The sequence below is a fragment of the Xenopus tropicalis genome, chromosome 1 (genome assembly GCF_000004195.4).
Source record: "Xenopus tropicalis strain Nigerian chromosome 1, UCB_Xtro_10.0, whole genome shotgun sequence".
Lineage (NCBI taxonomy): Eukaryota > Metazoa > Chordata > Amphibia > Anura > Pipidae > Xenopus > Xenopus tropicalis.
The window spans coordinates 14,179,895-14,196,045 of NC_030677.2; the positions used below are offsets into that span (position 1 = coordinate 14,179,895).

General features: G+C 48.1%; 1 protein-coding gene across 1 annotated transcript in view; it reads left to right on the forward strand.

Moving 5' to 3' along the window:
- The first annotated feature begins 1,729 nt into the window (after positions 1-1,729).
- ddrgk1 (DDRGK domain containing 1) overlaps positions 1,730-16,151 on the forward strand; it is a 44,341-nt gene continuing 29,919 nt past the window's right edge. Inside the window, exons 1-4 of the mRNA XM_031895257.1 lie at positions 1,730-1,863; positions 3,670-3,819; positions 12,502-12,611; positions 13,960-14,061. Of these exons, the coding sequence (XP_031751117.1) occupies positions 1,776-1,863; positions 3,670-3,819; positions 12,502-12,611; positions 13,960-14,061 (450 nt within the window). The 5' untranslated portion in view covers positions 1,730-1,775. The remainder of the gene's footprint in view (positions 1,864-3,669; positions 3,820-12,501; positions 12,612-13,959; positions 14,062-16,151) is intronic.

Below are 16,151 nucleotides of genomic sequence, written 5' to 3' on the forward strand. Positions count from 1 at the left end.
TATGTATGTTTTTGAAAGACAGATTACAGGCAGGCAGAGTATGGCACACACAGGCAGCATAGGGCAGGCAGAGTATGGCACACACAGGCAGCATAGGGCAGGCAGAGTACGGCACACACAGGCAGCATAGGGCAGGCAGAGTACGGCACACACAGGCAGCATAGGGCAGGCAGAGTATGGCACACACAGGCAGCATAGGGCAGGCAGAGGATGGCACACACAGGCAGCATAGGGCAGGCAGAGGATGGCACACACAGGCAGCATAGGGCAGGCAGAGGATGGCACACACAGGCAGCATAGGGCAGGCAGAGGATGGCACACACAGGCAGCATAGGGCAGGCAGAGTATGGCACACACAGGCAGCATAGGGCAGGCAGAGTATGGCACACACAGGCAGCATAGGGCAGGCAGAGGATGGCACACACAGGCAGCATAGGGCAGGCAGAGTATGGCACACACAGACAGCATAGGGCAGGCAGAGGATGGCACACACAGGCAGCATAGGGCAGGCAGAGTATGGCACACACAGGCAGCATAGGGCAGGCAGACTATGGCACACACAGGCAGCATAGGGCAGGCAGAGTATGGCACACACAGGCAGCATGAGATGTACTGAGATGTTCTCTGGTGGTTTGTTCATGTTGCTGATTTTGCGATGGGACTGGGGAAGGTTGTTTTGGTGACTGAATAAAATTCATTCCTACATCTGTGTGGTCTCCAGTTTATTCATTACTTCAATGTCCAGACCAGAGTCTCCCTGTGCGAGCTAAAGGTAAGGTTGCTACTTTTTTTTTATATATAATACAGGTCTTTGGGTGGTGTCGTGTCATTGTTTGGGGTGAATGTGACTGGTAAATGGGGGTGAAATAGGCAGATTGGGTGGGGAAATGGGTGGGGCAAAGGTGGGCGTGTCAGTATAAAGGCTAATCAGCACAAAGAAGATGAGGAAAGGGGAGGATTTATGGGCAATACAAGTTTACTGGCCCAGTGGCAACTCTAGCTAACTGATTTCCCTGGAACTCTATTACACTAATATCAGACTAAACATTAAGAAATGTCCACTTTATTTCACATTTAGTCCCTATTAGTATTAACCAACCAGAAATTTCTGCTCAGGTGGCAACCCTATGGGGGCATCAAGTCTTCATTCTTTCCCACATAGACGGGCATAGATGGGGGGTCAGAAGGGCTGAGGGTGGGCTCCAGGCTGAGGTAAAAATCTCTTTAAATGAGGGATTTCAGCCTAAATAATAAAAAATATACACCAGCTATCAATATGTTGTTGTAAAAACATTTTCTGTAGGTATTTTTGGAGAAGCAGTGTTTAATGGAAATATAATTAGTGTCTTTATTGTATAAATAGTATAGCAACATTGTTACCAACATATTAAAACAGAGGAAGGACTAGAGGGAAAAAAGTACGAAGGCGGCAACACGTTTCTGCCCGACCGGCCCGTTTTCTTTTTAAAACATTCTTGGAACCATAAAATCAATGGGAAAACTCCAGGATACCACCAGTGTAACTTAAGATAGGGGGTTCTTTTTGGATACAAACCGAAAGTGTCGGCTTGAAGAGATACATTCGCACAAAACTTGTTATAAAAGGGTTACAGTGAATGGTATCCTAAATTTACCCAGTAAGAGTAAGTTGAAAAAAATCTAATGTACCAGCACCCCCCCCCCCCGCATTTAATTTGGTTGCTTCCAAACAAGCGAGCGATTGGCCGCTTACTGAGTGCCGGGCGGGGGCGGGGCCTGCAGTGTGACGTGTAACTATGGATCCCGTGTTGTACATTGTAGCGGCGGCGCTGCTGGCCGGGCTGCTGTTCTTCGCTATCAAACTCCGGGGCAACGTACAGCAAGGTGAGCGGGACATTACCGCAATCCCCTGCCCGGAGCTCTCCGCTGGCGCTACTTCTGCGTCACTGCACTGCGCCGGCTGGAACTGCGCTTAGTTCCGCTTCCCACACAGGGACTGGCACCCACAGGGGGCTCTATGCGGGGACTGGCACCCACAGGGGGCCCTATGCGGGGACTGGCACCCACAGGGGGCCCTATGCGGGGACTGGCACCCACAGGGGGCCCTATGCGGGGACTGGCACCCACAGGGGGCCCTATGCGGGGACTGGCACCCACAGGGGGCACTATGCGGGGACTGGCACCCACAGGGGGCTCTATGCGGGGACTGGCACCCACAGGGGGCACTATGCGGGGACTGGCACCCACAGGGGGCTCTATGCGGGGACTGGCGCCCACAGGGGGCTCTATGCGGGGACTGGCGCCCACAGGGGGCTCTATGCGGGGACTGGCGCCCACAGGGGGCTCTATGCGGGGACTGGCGCCCACAGGGGGCTCTATGCGGGGACTGGCACCCACAGGGGGCACTAGGCGGGGACTGGCACCCACAGGGGGCACTAGGCGGGGACTGGCACCCACAGGGGGCACTAGGCGGGGACTGGCACCCACAGAGGTCACTAGGCGGGGACTGGCACCCACAGGGGGCTCTGTATATGGGCTGGCTATTATATGGGACTTTATTATAAATACTATTATATATGCTACTGTATAGGGAATGGCAATTGTAGGAGATGCTGGGATGCAGGGACTGGCACCCACAGGGGGCCCTATGCAGGGACTGGCACCCACAGGGGGCCCTATGCGGGGACTGGCACCCACAGGGGGCCCTATGCAAGGACTGGCACCCACAGGGGGCTCCCACAGGGGGCCCTATGCAGGGACTGGCACCCACAGGGGGCCCTATGCGGGGACTGGCACCCACAGGGGGCCCTATGCGGGGACTGGCACCCACAGGGGACCCTATGCTGGGACTGGCGCCCGCAGGGGGCCCTATGCGGGGACTGGCGCCCGCAGGGGGCCCAATGCGGGGACTGGCGCCCGCAGGGGGCCCAATGCGGGGACTGGCGCCCGCAGGGGGCCCAATGCGGGGACTGGCGCCCGCAGGGGGCCCAATGCGGGGACTGTCGCCCGCAGGGGGCCCAATGCGGGGACTGTCGCCCGCAGGGGGCCCAATGCGGGGACTGTCGCCCGCAGGGGGCCCAATGCGGGGACTGTCGCCCACAGGGGGCCCAATGCAGGGACTGACAGCTGTAGTTGATCCCACACATGTCCCAGTTCTGACGGGAGCCATATAAAATGGTTACGGGGAAAGGTGGCCCAGATGTAGGGCGCCAGTCATTGATAGGACTGTAGGGTCCCCAACTGACCTGTGCCAGGCACCAGAGGGAAAAGAGGGTTCTGATGGTAGCTCTGCAGGCTCCGCTGGTACTTGGAAAGCAACACGGGGTCTGACATTTGCAGAGCTGTTTATAGGGATTGACATTTATGGGTTAATCTATACAGGAGTTGTTCCTTGTTTGGGTCTTCGTAGAGGAATAGGTACAAGAATTATCAACATCAATTGTTTTTTTAATGTTTATCGGTATATAGCTGGGCTTTACATGTTGGACTGACTCTTTCATACCCTTTATCTGGGGTAGGTGTTGGCTCTAGTAGGCTGGCAGCCACGCAGGGGTTGGTACCCCTTAGTGATTACCTTGAACCCCGGGCTGGTGCACCACCAAGTGATTGTACCTTTTTTTCTCCTTTAAATATGTTACCTGATTTTAAAAAAAAAGACATTTTCAATCATTTTTTTTTGTCTATCACTAGCTGATCAGGAACAACAACAGAATGTGGCGGCAGCAGTGGCAGCAAGGCCTCGCCCACAGCCAGTGGATCGGGCAGAGGGGATGCCGAGACCCAGGAGAAACAGAATGATGGCTCAGAGGCGCGCCCAGCACTTAGAGGAGGAGAGGGAAGGTAAAGTGATGCCCCCCAGTTACATGGAACTGCTGCCTTGTGGCTGGTTGGGGGAATATTTAATAATGGTGACCGGAACTCTGGTTCAGCTTAAATACAGCTGCCTGAGTCACGGCGCTTATGGGCTCTTTGTGTACCAGGATTGTGCTATTCCCCAGCTGTCATTCTCACACCAGGTCTAAATGCCACCAGCAGCTCTGTACCTATGTAAGTATTAGGGATTTCCTTCTTACATAACGGAAGGGTTTCTTGTGTAATAGGGCAGCCTGCGACCCTGGAAATGCTGCTTTAGCTAAAGGCTTCTAGTTAAGGACTGTATAAGCCAAATGCAGTTATTTATTAGCTGCTGTGTTTTAATGATAATTTTGCCTTCCTGCCTCAACTCCTGTTCTTGCAGTAAAGGCCCCTTAGGGCAGGGATCCCCAACCAGTGGCTCAGGGGCAACATGTTTCTCCCCAACCCCTTGGATGTTGCTCACAGTGGCCTCAGAGTAGGTACTTATTTTTCAATTTCTGGCTTTTGGGCAAGTTTTGGTTGCATAAAAACCAGGTGTACAGATAGACAGAACCTTCTGTAGGCTGCCAGTCCATATAGGGGCTACCAAATAGCCAATCACAGTCCTTACTTGGTACCTCAGGTAAATTTTACATATTTGTGTTTCGCCCCAATTCTTTTTACATTTGTATGTGGCTCACAGGTAAAAATGTTTGGGGATCCCTGCCTTACATCCCTTGATCTCTGCTATCGCAGGAGACTAACCGCTCCAAGGTTGCTGAAGTAGGAAACTTCACACAACTTTGGAATACGGAAGCGATGCGAAGGGCTTTTCACTGGCGACTTCTATTGTTGTCGGTGGAAGGCCATTCCAGAGCGGTTAGTCGTGAATGATAGCAGAGATCTATCGCGGCCGACTAATCCGCTCCATGGGTTCTTACCCTTAAAGATCTAAAGCTAATGGCAACATTTCCCATCCTGTAGACTCAGTGGCAGGGCCAGAACTAGAGGTAGGTAAAGGCTACCCATGCCTAGGGTGCAACAGTGGGGTGGCAGTAGGCACAAACCTCGTCTGCCTATTCCTAGTTCAACTTCATGTTGTTGTGCCTACGGAAGCCATGAGCAAGGCCAACGTGCACAGTCGCCATCGCACATTGCTGTACCTGCTCACTGCTGCACAGCCAATCCCGATCAATGCCAGGGGGTTTGCCTTGGGTGCCACTTCGGGTTGGCCTGGCACTGCTCAGTGGATATTTCCTTTCTGTGGAAGAGAAGTTCACTAGACACATGTAATGGTCCTATTGGTGGGCTTACTATTGGCGAAAAAAATGAGTGTGCAAGTACAACAGTTGGTATGCAAAGTAGATAGTGTGAGTAGCTGGGCAAGGGCAGGATACTGTGGGCCCAATAAGCTCAGCATAGGCGTGCTCCTATCATCTTTTGTGACTCATGTTTGCTTTTCGGGTGCAGCATCTGGGGGACGTTGCACAAATCAGACAGGCGGCCCTGTCCTGTACGAGTATTACATGAGTAGCTCAGTAGAAAAAAATCAAGTACTTCTTTGTTTAAATGCCACTTTGGTTATCACTTGGTAAAGACAGGCAGGCTGCAGGCATTCTGTAGTGATTCATGGTAATATACTATATTTTGTAAAGCTAAAGAAAGAAAGAAATCACCAGCGCTTGGTCTAACCCAACGCTATAGCATTGGCCAGCTGCTAGGAGCCTAAATATAAAATATATATAATATATAATATATGAGAGGGAGCAACAGACTCAGTTGGAGTAACTGATTTTAATAAAGCAACAAAGCATTGAGTGCGTTACTTTTTTGTTACTGATAATGTAATAGAAAAACCTTGCACTTTAGTCACATCACAGGGTGACGTTTGTTACTTTGAACACATTTTACCTGCACCCAGGCATGCTGTTTTTGTTTGAGTCCTCCATATGTATATATATACACACTTCTTCTTGAGTGTTTTCCGGTGTTGCTGGCCTTCTTAAAGAGTGTTTATATATAATATGTATACTTGGTACTTTCCTAAAGCTGAAGGATGAAATAAAAGGTGATGTAATAAAACCAGTGTCCACAAAAGATGGAGCAGAAGTTTTTGCATAAATTTGTATGTTTTAATTCCTTTTGTGGGCAGCAGAATATATACCCTGACACACAAATGATTGCCCTTGTTTTTCATACTAATGTTCCATTTGACCCTCTCTCCAGGGTGAGGAGTAGAGGTTGCTGTGCAAACATTGCCAGTATTCCTCTGTAGGGAAGTTAAATAACAAATATGACTCTTGGCCTAGTAACCCTAACATCCAATCAGATGGTTGCCTTCATAAATCTAACCTCTAAAATACAACAGCTATGGATGGCCTTCATTATGAAAGCCAAGGCTACAGAACAGGACAGAGCTTCCAATGTGGAAACTGATACTTCAACAGGCTTCAGATTTTCCCTTCACCATTACAAGACTTACACCTCTCAGGGAGGCCAGACTTACCATTTGGGCTTACACTCTTCAGCTTCAGAATGAACCTTAGACATGAGTGGTTCTGGCGGTGCCAGTGAGGGAAACTGCTTCAGTATTGCCCCATTTAGGGGGTATACCCCAATAGCTGATGGCTCTATCTTGGATATACCTTCATAAGAAGCCTGCACTACTTCATCCTTTCTTCTTGGGCTCCCCAAAACACTGGAGTTATGGGAAGTCATTCTGCTGGCAGGGAGGACCTCCTAACTGGTTTGTTATTAGGAAACTCATTGATTTTAAAACCAATAGGAGCGCCCACGTTAAGAATGGCAAACATTCTGTGGAAGATGAGGCTCTCAACAAGCTGACGCAGGAGACCGGAGATATTCCTTCCTTCTAGTAAAGCAACACGAGAGTACAATGAGCTTGATAGTAGGGTGTGGGCTGCGAGGTGGAAGGGCTGATTCACAAGCCACCACTACAAGTCTCTTTGATTTCTGCCACTGTAGGGGGTTAGTAAGCAGATATGATTCATAGAGTTGTGTGAAATGGAAACAGATACAAGAGGGACGATGAGTATGTAGTAACAGAGAATTACTACTGGCTTCCTACGTGCAAACGTAACGGCCTGGCACTCGGAGCAAAACACAGAGTTGCACTAATAACACAAAGCAAATGTGATCTCACCTTCCACGGAACCTCGTCCCCTCTTGCCGTGGGCGCTCGCTTGCTTCTGAAGCCCTCGCCGAGCATTTCAGGTTAACGATGAGCTCATTCCTCCACGTAATTATGAAAGATGTTGCTAATTGTTTCTTTTCAGTATTATTCGTGCTTGAACTATGACTTAATTTTTTTCCCCCCCCTCTTTCTCATTATAAATGACTATGTAGTAGTGGGCCCTGCAGGGAGCGGGGTAAAAATAGAGCTCACAGGGGTCTTAAAGAGGGTGAGAAATGCAAATGAGAATGAACGACAAAAGGAAGATGAGTAAGAATTGAGTAAGAATGCGTTACTCACTACACAACTCTCTACTACACTTTTATCTCCCTGTGTTTTTTGATGTCCCTTCCATGTCCCACAAAGACACCCTTGTTTATGCCATATCTCTTATCTCTACAATTCCACCCCTGTTACCCTCCACCTCTCCAGTACTAAACAAATCTTACCTAAAGATGGCCATGCAGGGGCACTAATTACGGGCCTGCCCGACCAACATCTGGCGTGAAATCGCCCAGTTGTCGATCGGGCAGGTTTAAAAATGTAGTCGGATTGGGGACCGCACTGGCTCATTGATGCGGTCCCCAAACCGAATGCGCCTATACCCATTGTTCCAAATCTATCATTTGGCCCCAGGGCCAAACGGCTGAATTAGCCCGATATCGCCCACCCATAGGTGGGGATATCGGGGGAAGATACACTTGCTTGGCAACCTCGCTAAGCGAGTGGCTCTTAGCGGATATGGCCACCTAGAGTATTAGAATTTATGAGCAGAGGCCCAAACTCTTTTGTGTCTATAAGTTACCTGTGCAGTTCTATTATTCTAGGCTCTATGGGCAGGGCCTCTTTCCTTCTAGATCCTTGGGAAATCCAGAGTCATGCCGTGCATTGACCACACTTGAATCTGTGCCACAATAGTTGACAGCGCTGCCAGTGCATCAAAATTCATACAATGGATGCCTGCCCCTTTATGTGGACCTGGCTGTGCTTTTTATAGGTATCCAAAAGAGCTTACAATCTATAAGGAGAAGGGGTTGGGACACATTTTGTTATTACATGTTCCTGGGCCAGGTTATATGTCAACTAACTGACCCACTCCATGGAAAGAGAGTGTCTCAGTCATTCCCCCCCCCCCCCCCCAACCCATTGCATTACTGACAGGTAGTAAATTAGGGAAACCATTTAAGATGAGAAGATTGTGGTTCATATGATCGTTTTGCTTAAAGCCACAGCATAGAATTATCCCAGTGAGGTATCTCGGGCTATCCCACATAGTTACTGCTGTAACTACAGTTATTGGACCCCTTATCAAAAACCCATAACCCAGAAATTTCCGAATTACAGAAAGGCCATCTCCCATACACTCCATTTTAATCAAATAATTCAGATTTTTAAAAATGATTCCCTTTTCTCTGTAATTGATCCCAACTAAGATATAATTAGTATTTCATGTTTAAATGATTCCCTTTTCTCTGTAATAATAAAACAGTACCTGTACTTGATCCCAACTAAGATATAATTACCCCTTATTGGGGGCAGAACAGCCCTATTGGGTTTATTTCATGGTTAAATGATTCCCTTTTCTCTGTAATAATAAAACAGTACCTGTACTTGATCCCAACTAAGATATAATTACCCCTTATTTGGGGCAGAACAGCCCTATTGGGTTTAATTACTGTTTATTAGCAGATTTAAGCTAGGAGATCCGAATTACGGAAAGACCCCTTATCCAGGAAACCCCAGGTCCCGATCATTCTGGATAATGGGTCCCATACCTGTACATTACTAGAGCAGCAGGACGTCTCCAGATACCCTGAATGTCTGTTTACCTTTTTAAGGACCAGTTTCCCATCACTCCCTGCTGGGTGACTTTGATTGACATTTAGTAGTTGCATTTATTCTCATTTAAGAATATTTCTATACCGTGGCCGGAATGACTGTTTTTCTTAAAAAGAATCGTGGGAGGTGACAGCCAAAGTGAGACTTGGGGAGCTGCTGTTTTTGTGCAGAAGGTACAAACCACAAGGTCGGTGTGATAGTGGGGGCCCCGTTTCTATAGGAGACCTCTCGGCTTCCTGCCTTAAAGCTGCGGTACCGGCACATCAGAACATTGTACAGCACCGTGTGGGTTGGCTGCATATAAACACTCTAAAGCTTTTAGACTTAAAGGGCAACTCTGGCTTCTGAACCAAAATCTGTTCAAGACCCCCACACAACACAGAAACCCCTAATATCCCTATCACTGTAATCTGTTCCTTTAAAAAGTAGGAATAAATATTATTTTTATATGCTAAAATCCAGCTGCAAAACAGTTCTTCTCTTTCTGCATCATTTGAAAACCTGGCAGGGGAGGAGGGACTAAAACACTGATGTTACAAATTGTAACAACTTCTCCCCAGCTTACAGACAGCATGCAGGAACTACATAACCCACGATGCATTGCACTGTGATTTCTTTTCCTTCTTGACATCACGTGTGCAGGGAATTGTGGGATTGGGAGGATGCAGGCTAAGGACAGGCGACTACTGTTACATTTTATTTGACTCTTAAAATAGTCAGCCAGATCACTCTCTCAAACTACTCCCTGGTTACCATTTTGGTACATAGGTTGGTACATAGCTTGGTACAAGCCGTCGGTATATAGGTTGGTACATAGCATGGTACAAGCCGTCGGTACATAGGTTGGTACATAGCTTGGTACAAGCCGTCGGTACATAGGTTGGTACAAGCCGTCGGTATATAGGTTGGTACAAGCCGTCTGTACATAGCTTGGTACAAGCCGTCGGTATATAGGTTGGTACATATAGCTTGGTACAAGCCGTCGGTATATAGGTTGGTACATAGCTTGGTACAAGCCGTCGGTATATAGGTTGGTACATAGCTTGGTACAAGCCGTCGGTATATAGGTTGGTACATAGCTTGGTACAAGCCGTCGGTATATAGGTTGGTACAAGCCGTCGGTATATAGGTTGGTACAAGCCGTCGGTATATAGGTTGGTACATAGCTTGGTACAAGCCGTCGGTATATAGGTTGGTACATAGCTTGGTACAAGCCGTCGGTATATAGGTGGCCGTCGGTATATAGGTGGTACACAAGCCGTCGGTATATAGGTTGGTACAAGCCGTCGGTATATAGGTTGGTACATAGCTTGGTACAAGCCGTCGGTATATAGGTTGGTACAAGCCGTCGGTATATAGGTTGGTACATAGCTTGGTACAAGCCGTCGGTATATAGGTTGGTACAAGCCGTCGGTATATAGGTTGGTACAAGCCGTCGGTATATAGGTTGGTACAAGCCGTCGGTATATAGGTTGGTACAAGCGTCGGTATATAGGTTGGTACAAGCCGTCGGTATATAGGTTGGTACAAGCCGTCGGTATATAGGTTGGTACAAGCCGTCGGTATATAGGTTGGTACAAGCCGTCGGTATATAGGTTGGTACAAGCCGTCGGTATATAGGTTGGTACAAGCCGTCGGTATATAGGTTGGTACAAGCCGTCGGTATATAGGTTGGTACAAGCCGTCGGTACAAGCCGTCGGTATATAGGTTGGTACAAGCCGTCGGTACAAGCCGTCGGTATATAGGTTGGTACAAGCCGTCGGTATATAGGTTGGTACAAGCCGTCGGTATATAGGTTGGTACAAGCCGTCGGTATATAGGTTGGTACAAGCCGTCGGTATATAGGTTGGTACAAGCCGTCGGTATATAGGTTGGTACAAGCCGTCGGTATATAGGTTGGTACAAGCCGTCGGTATATAGGTTGGTACAAGCCGTCGGTATATAGGTTGGTACAAGCCGTCGGTATATAGGTTGGTACAAGCCGTCGGTATATAGGTTGGTACAAGCCGTCGGTATATAGGTTGGTACAAGCTGCCTGTTGGTTACTGAGCTGTCGGTGATCTGTACGCTGCAGACTGTGTGTGGGGATGGTGGGTGCAAGTTATCTCAGTTACACCACGGGTGGGCGGCCAATGGCTTCCCGTGTTACAGAGCTCCCTGCCCATTGCAACCTTTCTTGGAGAATAAAGAAACCCATTTATACATGTTTTCCCATGCTGCAGCGCTCCTGCTTTGTACAGTTGTTTCCCGTTAGTCCCCCTGCTCCTCTCCCTGGGAGTTTTATCCTGAAGTTCTAGCACTGACTTCATACCTTATAATTTCCTATTCCCACTTTATTATGGCAGCTTTGTAGGGCAGGAGTTAACAGCACTTACTGAAGCAGTAGGCCACATTAGTTTTCTATTTTAGTCTCTAACTAGAATGCCACCCACTTCATAACTAACCCCCTCCTTTAAACTGCCATCAAAATGTAAAAGGTTCCTTGTCTATCCCTGTAAGCTGCTATTAGAGTAACAGACTCCCAGCCCCACCCCCTGTAAGCTGCAATTAGAGTATACTAGTCCCACCCACTACTTCAGTAACTGACTCCCACCCTCTATAAGCTTCCATCAGAGTGTTCTAGTCCAGCCCACTCTTGAATTGTAGACTCCCAGCCCCTCCCCCTGAAAGCTGCCATTAGAGTGTTCTAGTCCAGCCCACTGCTTGGGTTCCAGACTCCTTGCCCCTCCCCCTGTAAGCTCCCATCAGAGTGTTCTAGTCCAGCCCACTGCTTGAGTTACACACTCCTTGCCCCTCCCCCTGTAAGCTTCCATCAGAGTGTTCTAGTCCAGCCCACTGCTTGGGTTTCAGACTCCTTGCCCCTCCCCATGTAAGCTTCCATCAGAGCGTTCTAGTCCAGCCCACTGCTTGAGTTACAGACTCCTTGCCCCTCCCCCTGTAAGCTGCCATCAAATTGTTCTAGTCCCGCCCACTGCTTGAGTTACAGACTCCTTGCCCCTCCCCCTGTAAGCTCCCATCAGAGTGTTCTAGTCCAGCCCCCTGCTTGAGTTACAGACACCTTGCCTCTCCCCCTGTAAGCTTCCATCAGAGTGTTCTAGTCCAGCCCACTGCTTGAGTTACAGACTCCTTGCCCCTCCCCCTGTAAGCTACCATCAGAGTGTTCTAGCCCAGCCCACTGCTTGAGTTACAAACTCCTTGCCCCTCCCCCTGTAAGCTTCCATCAGAGTGTTCTAGTCCAGCCCACTGCTTGAGTTACAGACTCCTTGCCCCTCCCCCTGTAAGCTTCCATCAGAGTGTTCTAGTCCAGCCCACTGCTTGAGTTACAGACTCCTTGCCCCTCCCCCTGTAAGCTTCCATCAGAGTGTTCTAGTCCAGCCCACTGCTTGAGTTACAGACTCCTTGCCCCTCCCCCTGTAAGCTTCCATCAGAGTGTTCTAGTCCAGCCCACTGCTTGAGTTACAGACTCCTTGCCCCTCCCCCTGTAAGCTTCCATCAGAGTGTTCTAGTCCAGCCCACTGCTTGATTTACAGACTCCTTGCCCCTCCCCCTGTAGGCTACCATCCGAGTGCTCTCAGGTTTCCCACATCATTATTACACACAAATACAGACTCCCATCGAGTCACTAAAATCCCATCTCCTTTTCCCTGATGTATAGCGGTAGAAGAAGATGCAGATGAGACTCCAGAGACCCAAGCCCATGGGAAAATGGGTGCCAAAAAGATGAAGAAACTGGAAGAGAAACAAGCAAGGAAAGCTCAACGAGAGGTAAGAATGTCGCCAAATAACTGGAGAAACTTTAGGAGGAGGAGTTATGTTACCTAAACTAATAGATTATTTTTAACACTTTCCCAGGATAAATGCTATGTATATATATATATATATATATATGTATATATGAAATATTTAACCCCTGATTTATATTACAAGGAATAATATACAACCCTACTGTAAATTATAAGGATATTAATGGTGCAATTCTCTGGTGACCAGATGTTACATGATTATTAAATGATCATTACTGATAACATCACTAAGCACTGTGTTTATACAGTGAACAAAGAACCCCCTATTGTAACATATAGGGATATTATAAGCCCCCGAGGAGTTCCTTATAATATATAGTGAATAAAGTACCCCTATTGTAACATATAGGGATATTATAAGTCCCCGAGGAGTTCCTTATAATATATAGTGAATAAAGTACCCCCTATTGTAACATATAGGGATATTATAAGTCCCCGAGGAGTTCCTTATAATATATAGCGAATAACATACCCCCTATTGTAACATATAGGGATATTATAAGCCCCCGAGGAGTTCCTTATAATATAGTGATAAGTCCCCTATTGTACATATAGGGATATTATAAGCCCCGAGAGTTCCTTAAATATAGTGAATAAAGTACCCCCTATTGTAACATATAGGGATATTATAAGCCCCCCGAGGAGTTCCTTATAATACATAGTGAATAAAGTACCCCCTATTGTAACATATAGGGATATTATAAGCCCCGAGGAGTTCCTTATAATATATAGTGAATAAAGTGCCCCCTATTGTAACATATAGGGATATTATAAGCCCCGAGGAGTTCCTTATAATATATAGTGAATAAAGTACCCCCTATTGTAACATATAGGGATATTATAAGCCCCGAGGAGTTCCTTATAATATATAGTGAATAAAGTACCCCCTATTGTAACATATAGGGATATTATAAGTCACAGAGGAGTTCCTTACAATATATAGTGAATAAAGTGCATATAACATATAGGGATAACCATATTAAGGTACAAGGCTGAAGGCCCAGTGCTTTTATTCAGGTCATGGAACTCCGAGGTTACATCGAAAATTGTTATATTTTTTAGCAGGGGGCACTTTATTTATTTTAATACACAAGTTTCCATGGGTCATGTGACAGAAATGACATCACAGCACTATTTATAAGGATATCGTTTACAGGATATTCCTGGCTTCTGTGTATTTTGTTCAAGCATATATTTTACAGGTTGTTTTTGTGTTATATGAACCTTTAAGAGTTGACATTTACAAGCTAAGAAAACACTTTAATAAGAAAATGTATAATTTTTCCATTGCGATGGCTGTTTTGTGACAGGCGGAAGAAGCAGAAAGAGAAGAGCGCAAAAAGATGGAACTAAAACGGGAGGAAGAAAGACGCAAGGAAGAGGAACGCGAACGAATGGAAGAAGAAAAAAGGGTAACTATTCCCCCCCATATGCTACATAATGGTGCCATAACTGTTACCTCTCCATCGTACCGGCCACCAAATAACATAAATGCCCACTACCAACAAGAAAACAGACCCAGTTAAAAAAAAAAAAAAGTTCACTCATACATAGCAAATAGCCCCTATATCTGGGCCTTTAATTGCAAATGGTGAATACAACATTCAAAGTTACGTTTTTTGCTGATAGGGCTGCTTGTAAGTAATTGTTACTTGAAGCCTAAACCTGACTGGTTTGCCAACCTGACTGTCCCTTCTCAGCCTGACAGGGTGAAGACACACAGTAGCCGTGACAAGTAGCTGCTACTAGTAGCTCTGTGTGTCTTCACCCTTAGAGCTTCTAATGCTAATAGACTCCTGCTGCACAAATATGGCCGCCCCCTCATAGAGGAACATGGGGGATCAGATAGGTCATGTAAAAGCATCAGGCAAATACTATATGTATAAATACATTCAAAGACAATGTTATGATAGATGTAAAATAAGGTTTAATTTAAACAATTACGGGCCCTGTCATTGGTGGTCAGCGGGTAATTCGATTGGCTGTGCCCTGTGCGTACACGTGACGTTGGTACGCACCGGGCGCAACTGTTTAAATGTGTCAATGCAGCGGGGAGCCGGAGGAAGCAGCAGGACGCTGGGGAGGGGTGCCACAGGAAGCGGGACACTGGGGGGTAGGAGCCACAGGAAGCAGGAGGATGATGGGGGTGGAGCCACAGGAAGCAGGAGGATGCTGGGAGGGGGGGGAGCCTGGGAAGCAGGAGGATGCTGGGAGGGGGGCCACAGGAAGCAGGAGGATGCTGGGGGGGGGGAGCCCAGGAAGCAGGAGGATGCTGGGGGGGAGCCACAGGAAGCAGGAGGACGCTGGGGGGGGGAGCTAGAGGATGCTGGGGGGCTGGCTACCAATGTTATAGGGGGGCCCTGGCTACCAATGTTTTAGGGGGGTGCTGGCTACCAATGTCTGTGTCCTTTGTACTGATAGGTGGGGTCACTGGGGGAGGGGGGCCCAGAAAGTTTTGTTGTGAGGGACCCTGTGATTACTGATGGCGGCCCTGCCATTTCCACTGGAGTATTTTCATCACTGCCTGTTTAAATGGACATACCGCCGGTGGAAATGGGGCGGGCCACTTAGTACTCTTCAGACAAGTGAAGTTCTCAGACACCATCACCAGAATGTCCTGGGACTGTGATTTGGGCCAGTGGTTATGGTCAGGCAGGTTGTCCAACCCTGGGCACGTGCAGCCAGCGAGGCTCCACTCTGTGTAGGAACCATGTCCTGTTTCACTTCCCTGGGTGTTTTTACTCGAGGAGGTTCTTGTCTTCCCCTTCCCAGTTTTGGTTGGGTTTAGCCCAATCCCATTACAGTGTGCCAGTGCCTCGGAGCTATAACTTGCTCTTACACCTACCTTGTGAGAAAAAGACATTTATAAATAGAGCAAAGGATATATGAGCAGCAGTGAGTCACTTGCCTTCCGACAGTAGGGGGGCCTCGCCCTGTGTAGGCTGGGACCTTTATTCTCTAGCTGTGTCTGGGGGGGCCCTCGGCCTGTGTAGGCTGGGACCTTTATTCTCTAGCTATGTCTGGGGGGGCCTCGCCCTGTGTAGGCTGGGACCTTTATTCTCTAGCTGTGTCTGGGGGGGCCCTCGGCCTGTGTAGGCTGGGACCTTTATTCTCTAGCTATGTCTGGGGGGCCCTCGGCCTGTGTAGGCTGGGACCTTTATTCTCTAGCTATGTCTGGGGGGGCCTCGCCCTGTGTAGGCTGGGACCTTTATTCTCTAGCTATGTCTGGGGGGGCCTCGCCCTGTGTAGGCTGGGACCTTTATTCTTTAGCTGTGTCTGGGGGGGCCCTCGGCCTGTGTAGGCTGGGACCTTTATTCTCTAGCTGTGTCTGGGGGGGCCCTCGGCCTGTGTAGGCTGGGACCTTTATTCTCTAGCTATGTCTGGGGGGGCCTCGCCCTGTGTAGGCTGGGACCTTTATTCTCTAGCTGTGTCTGGGGGGGCCCTCGCCCTGTGTAGGCTGGGACCTTTATTCTCTAGCTGTGTCTGGGGGGGCCCTCGGCCT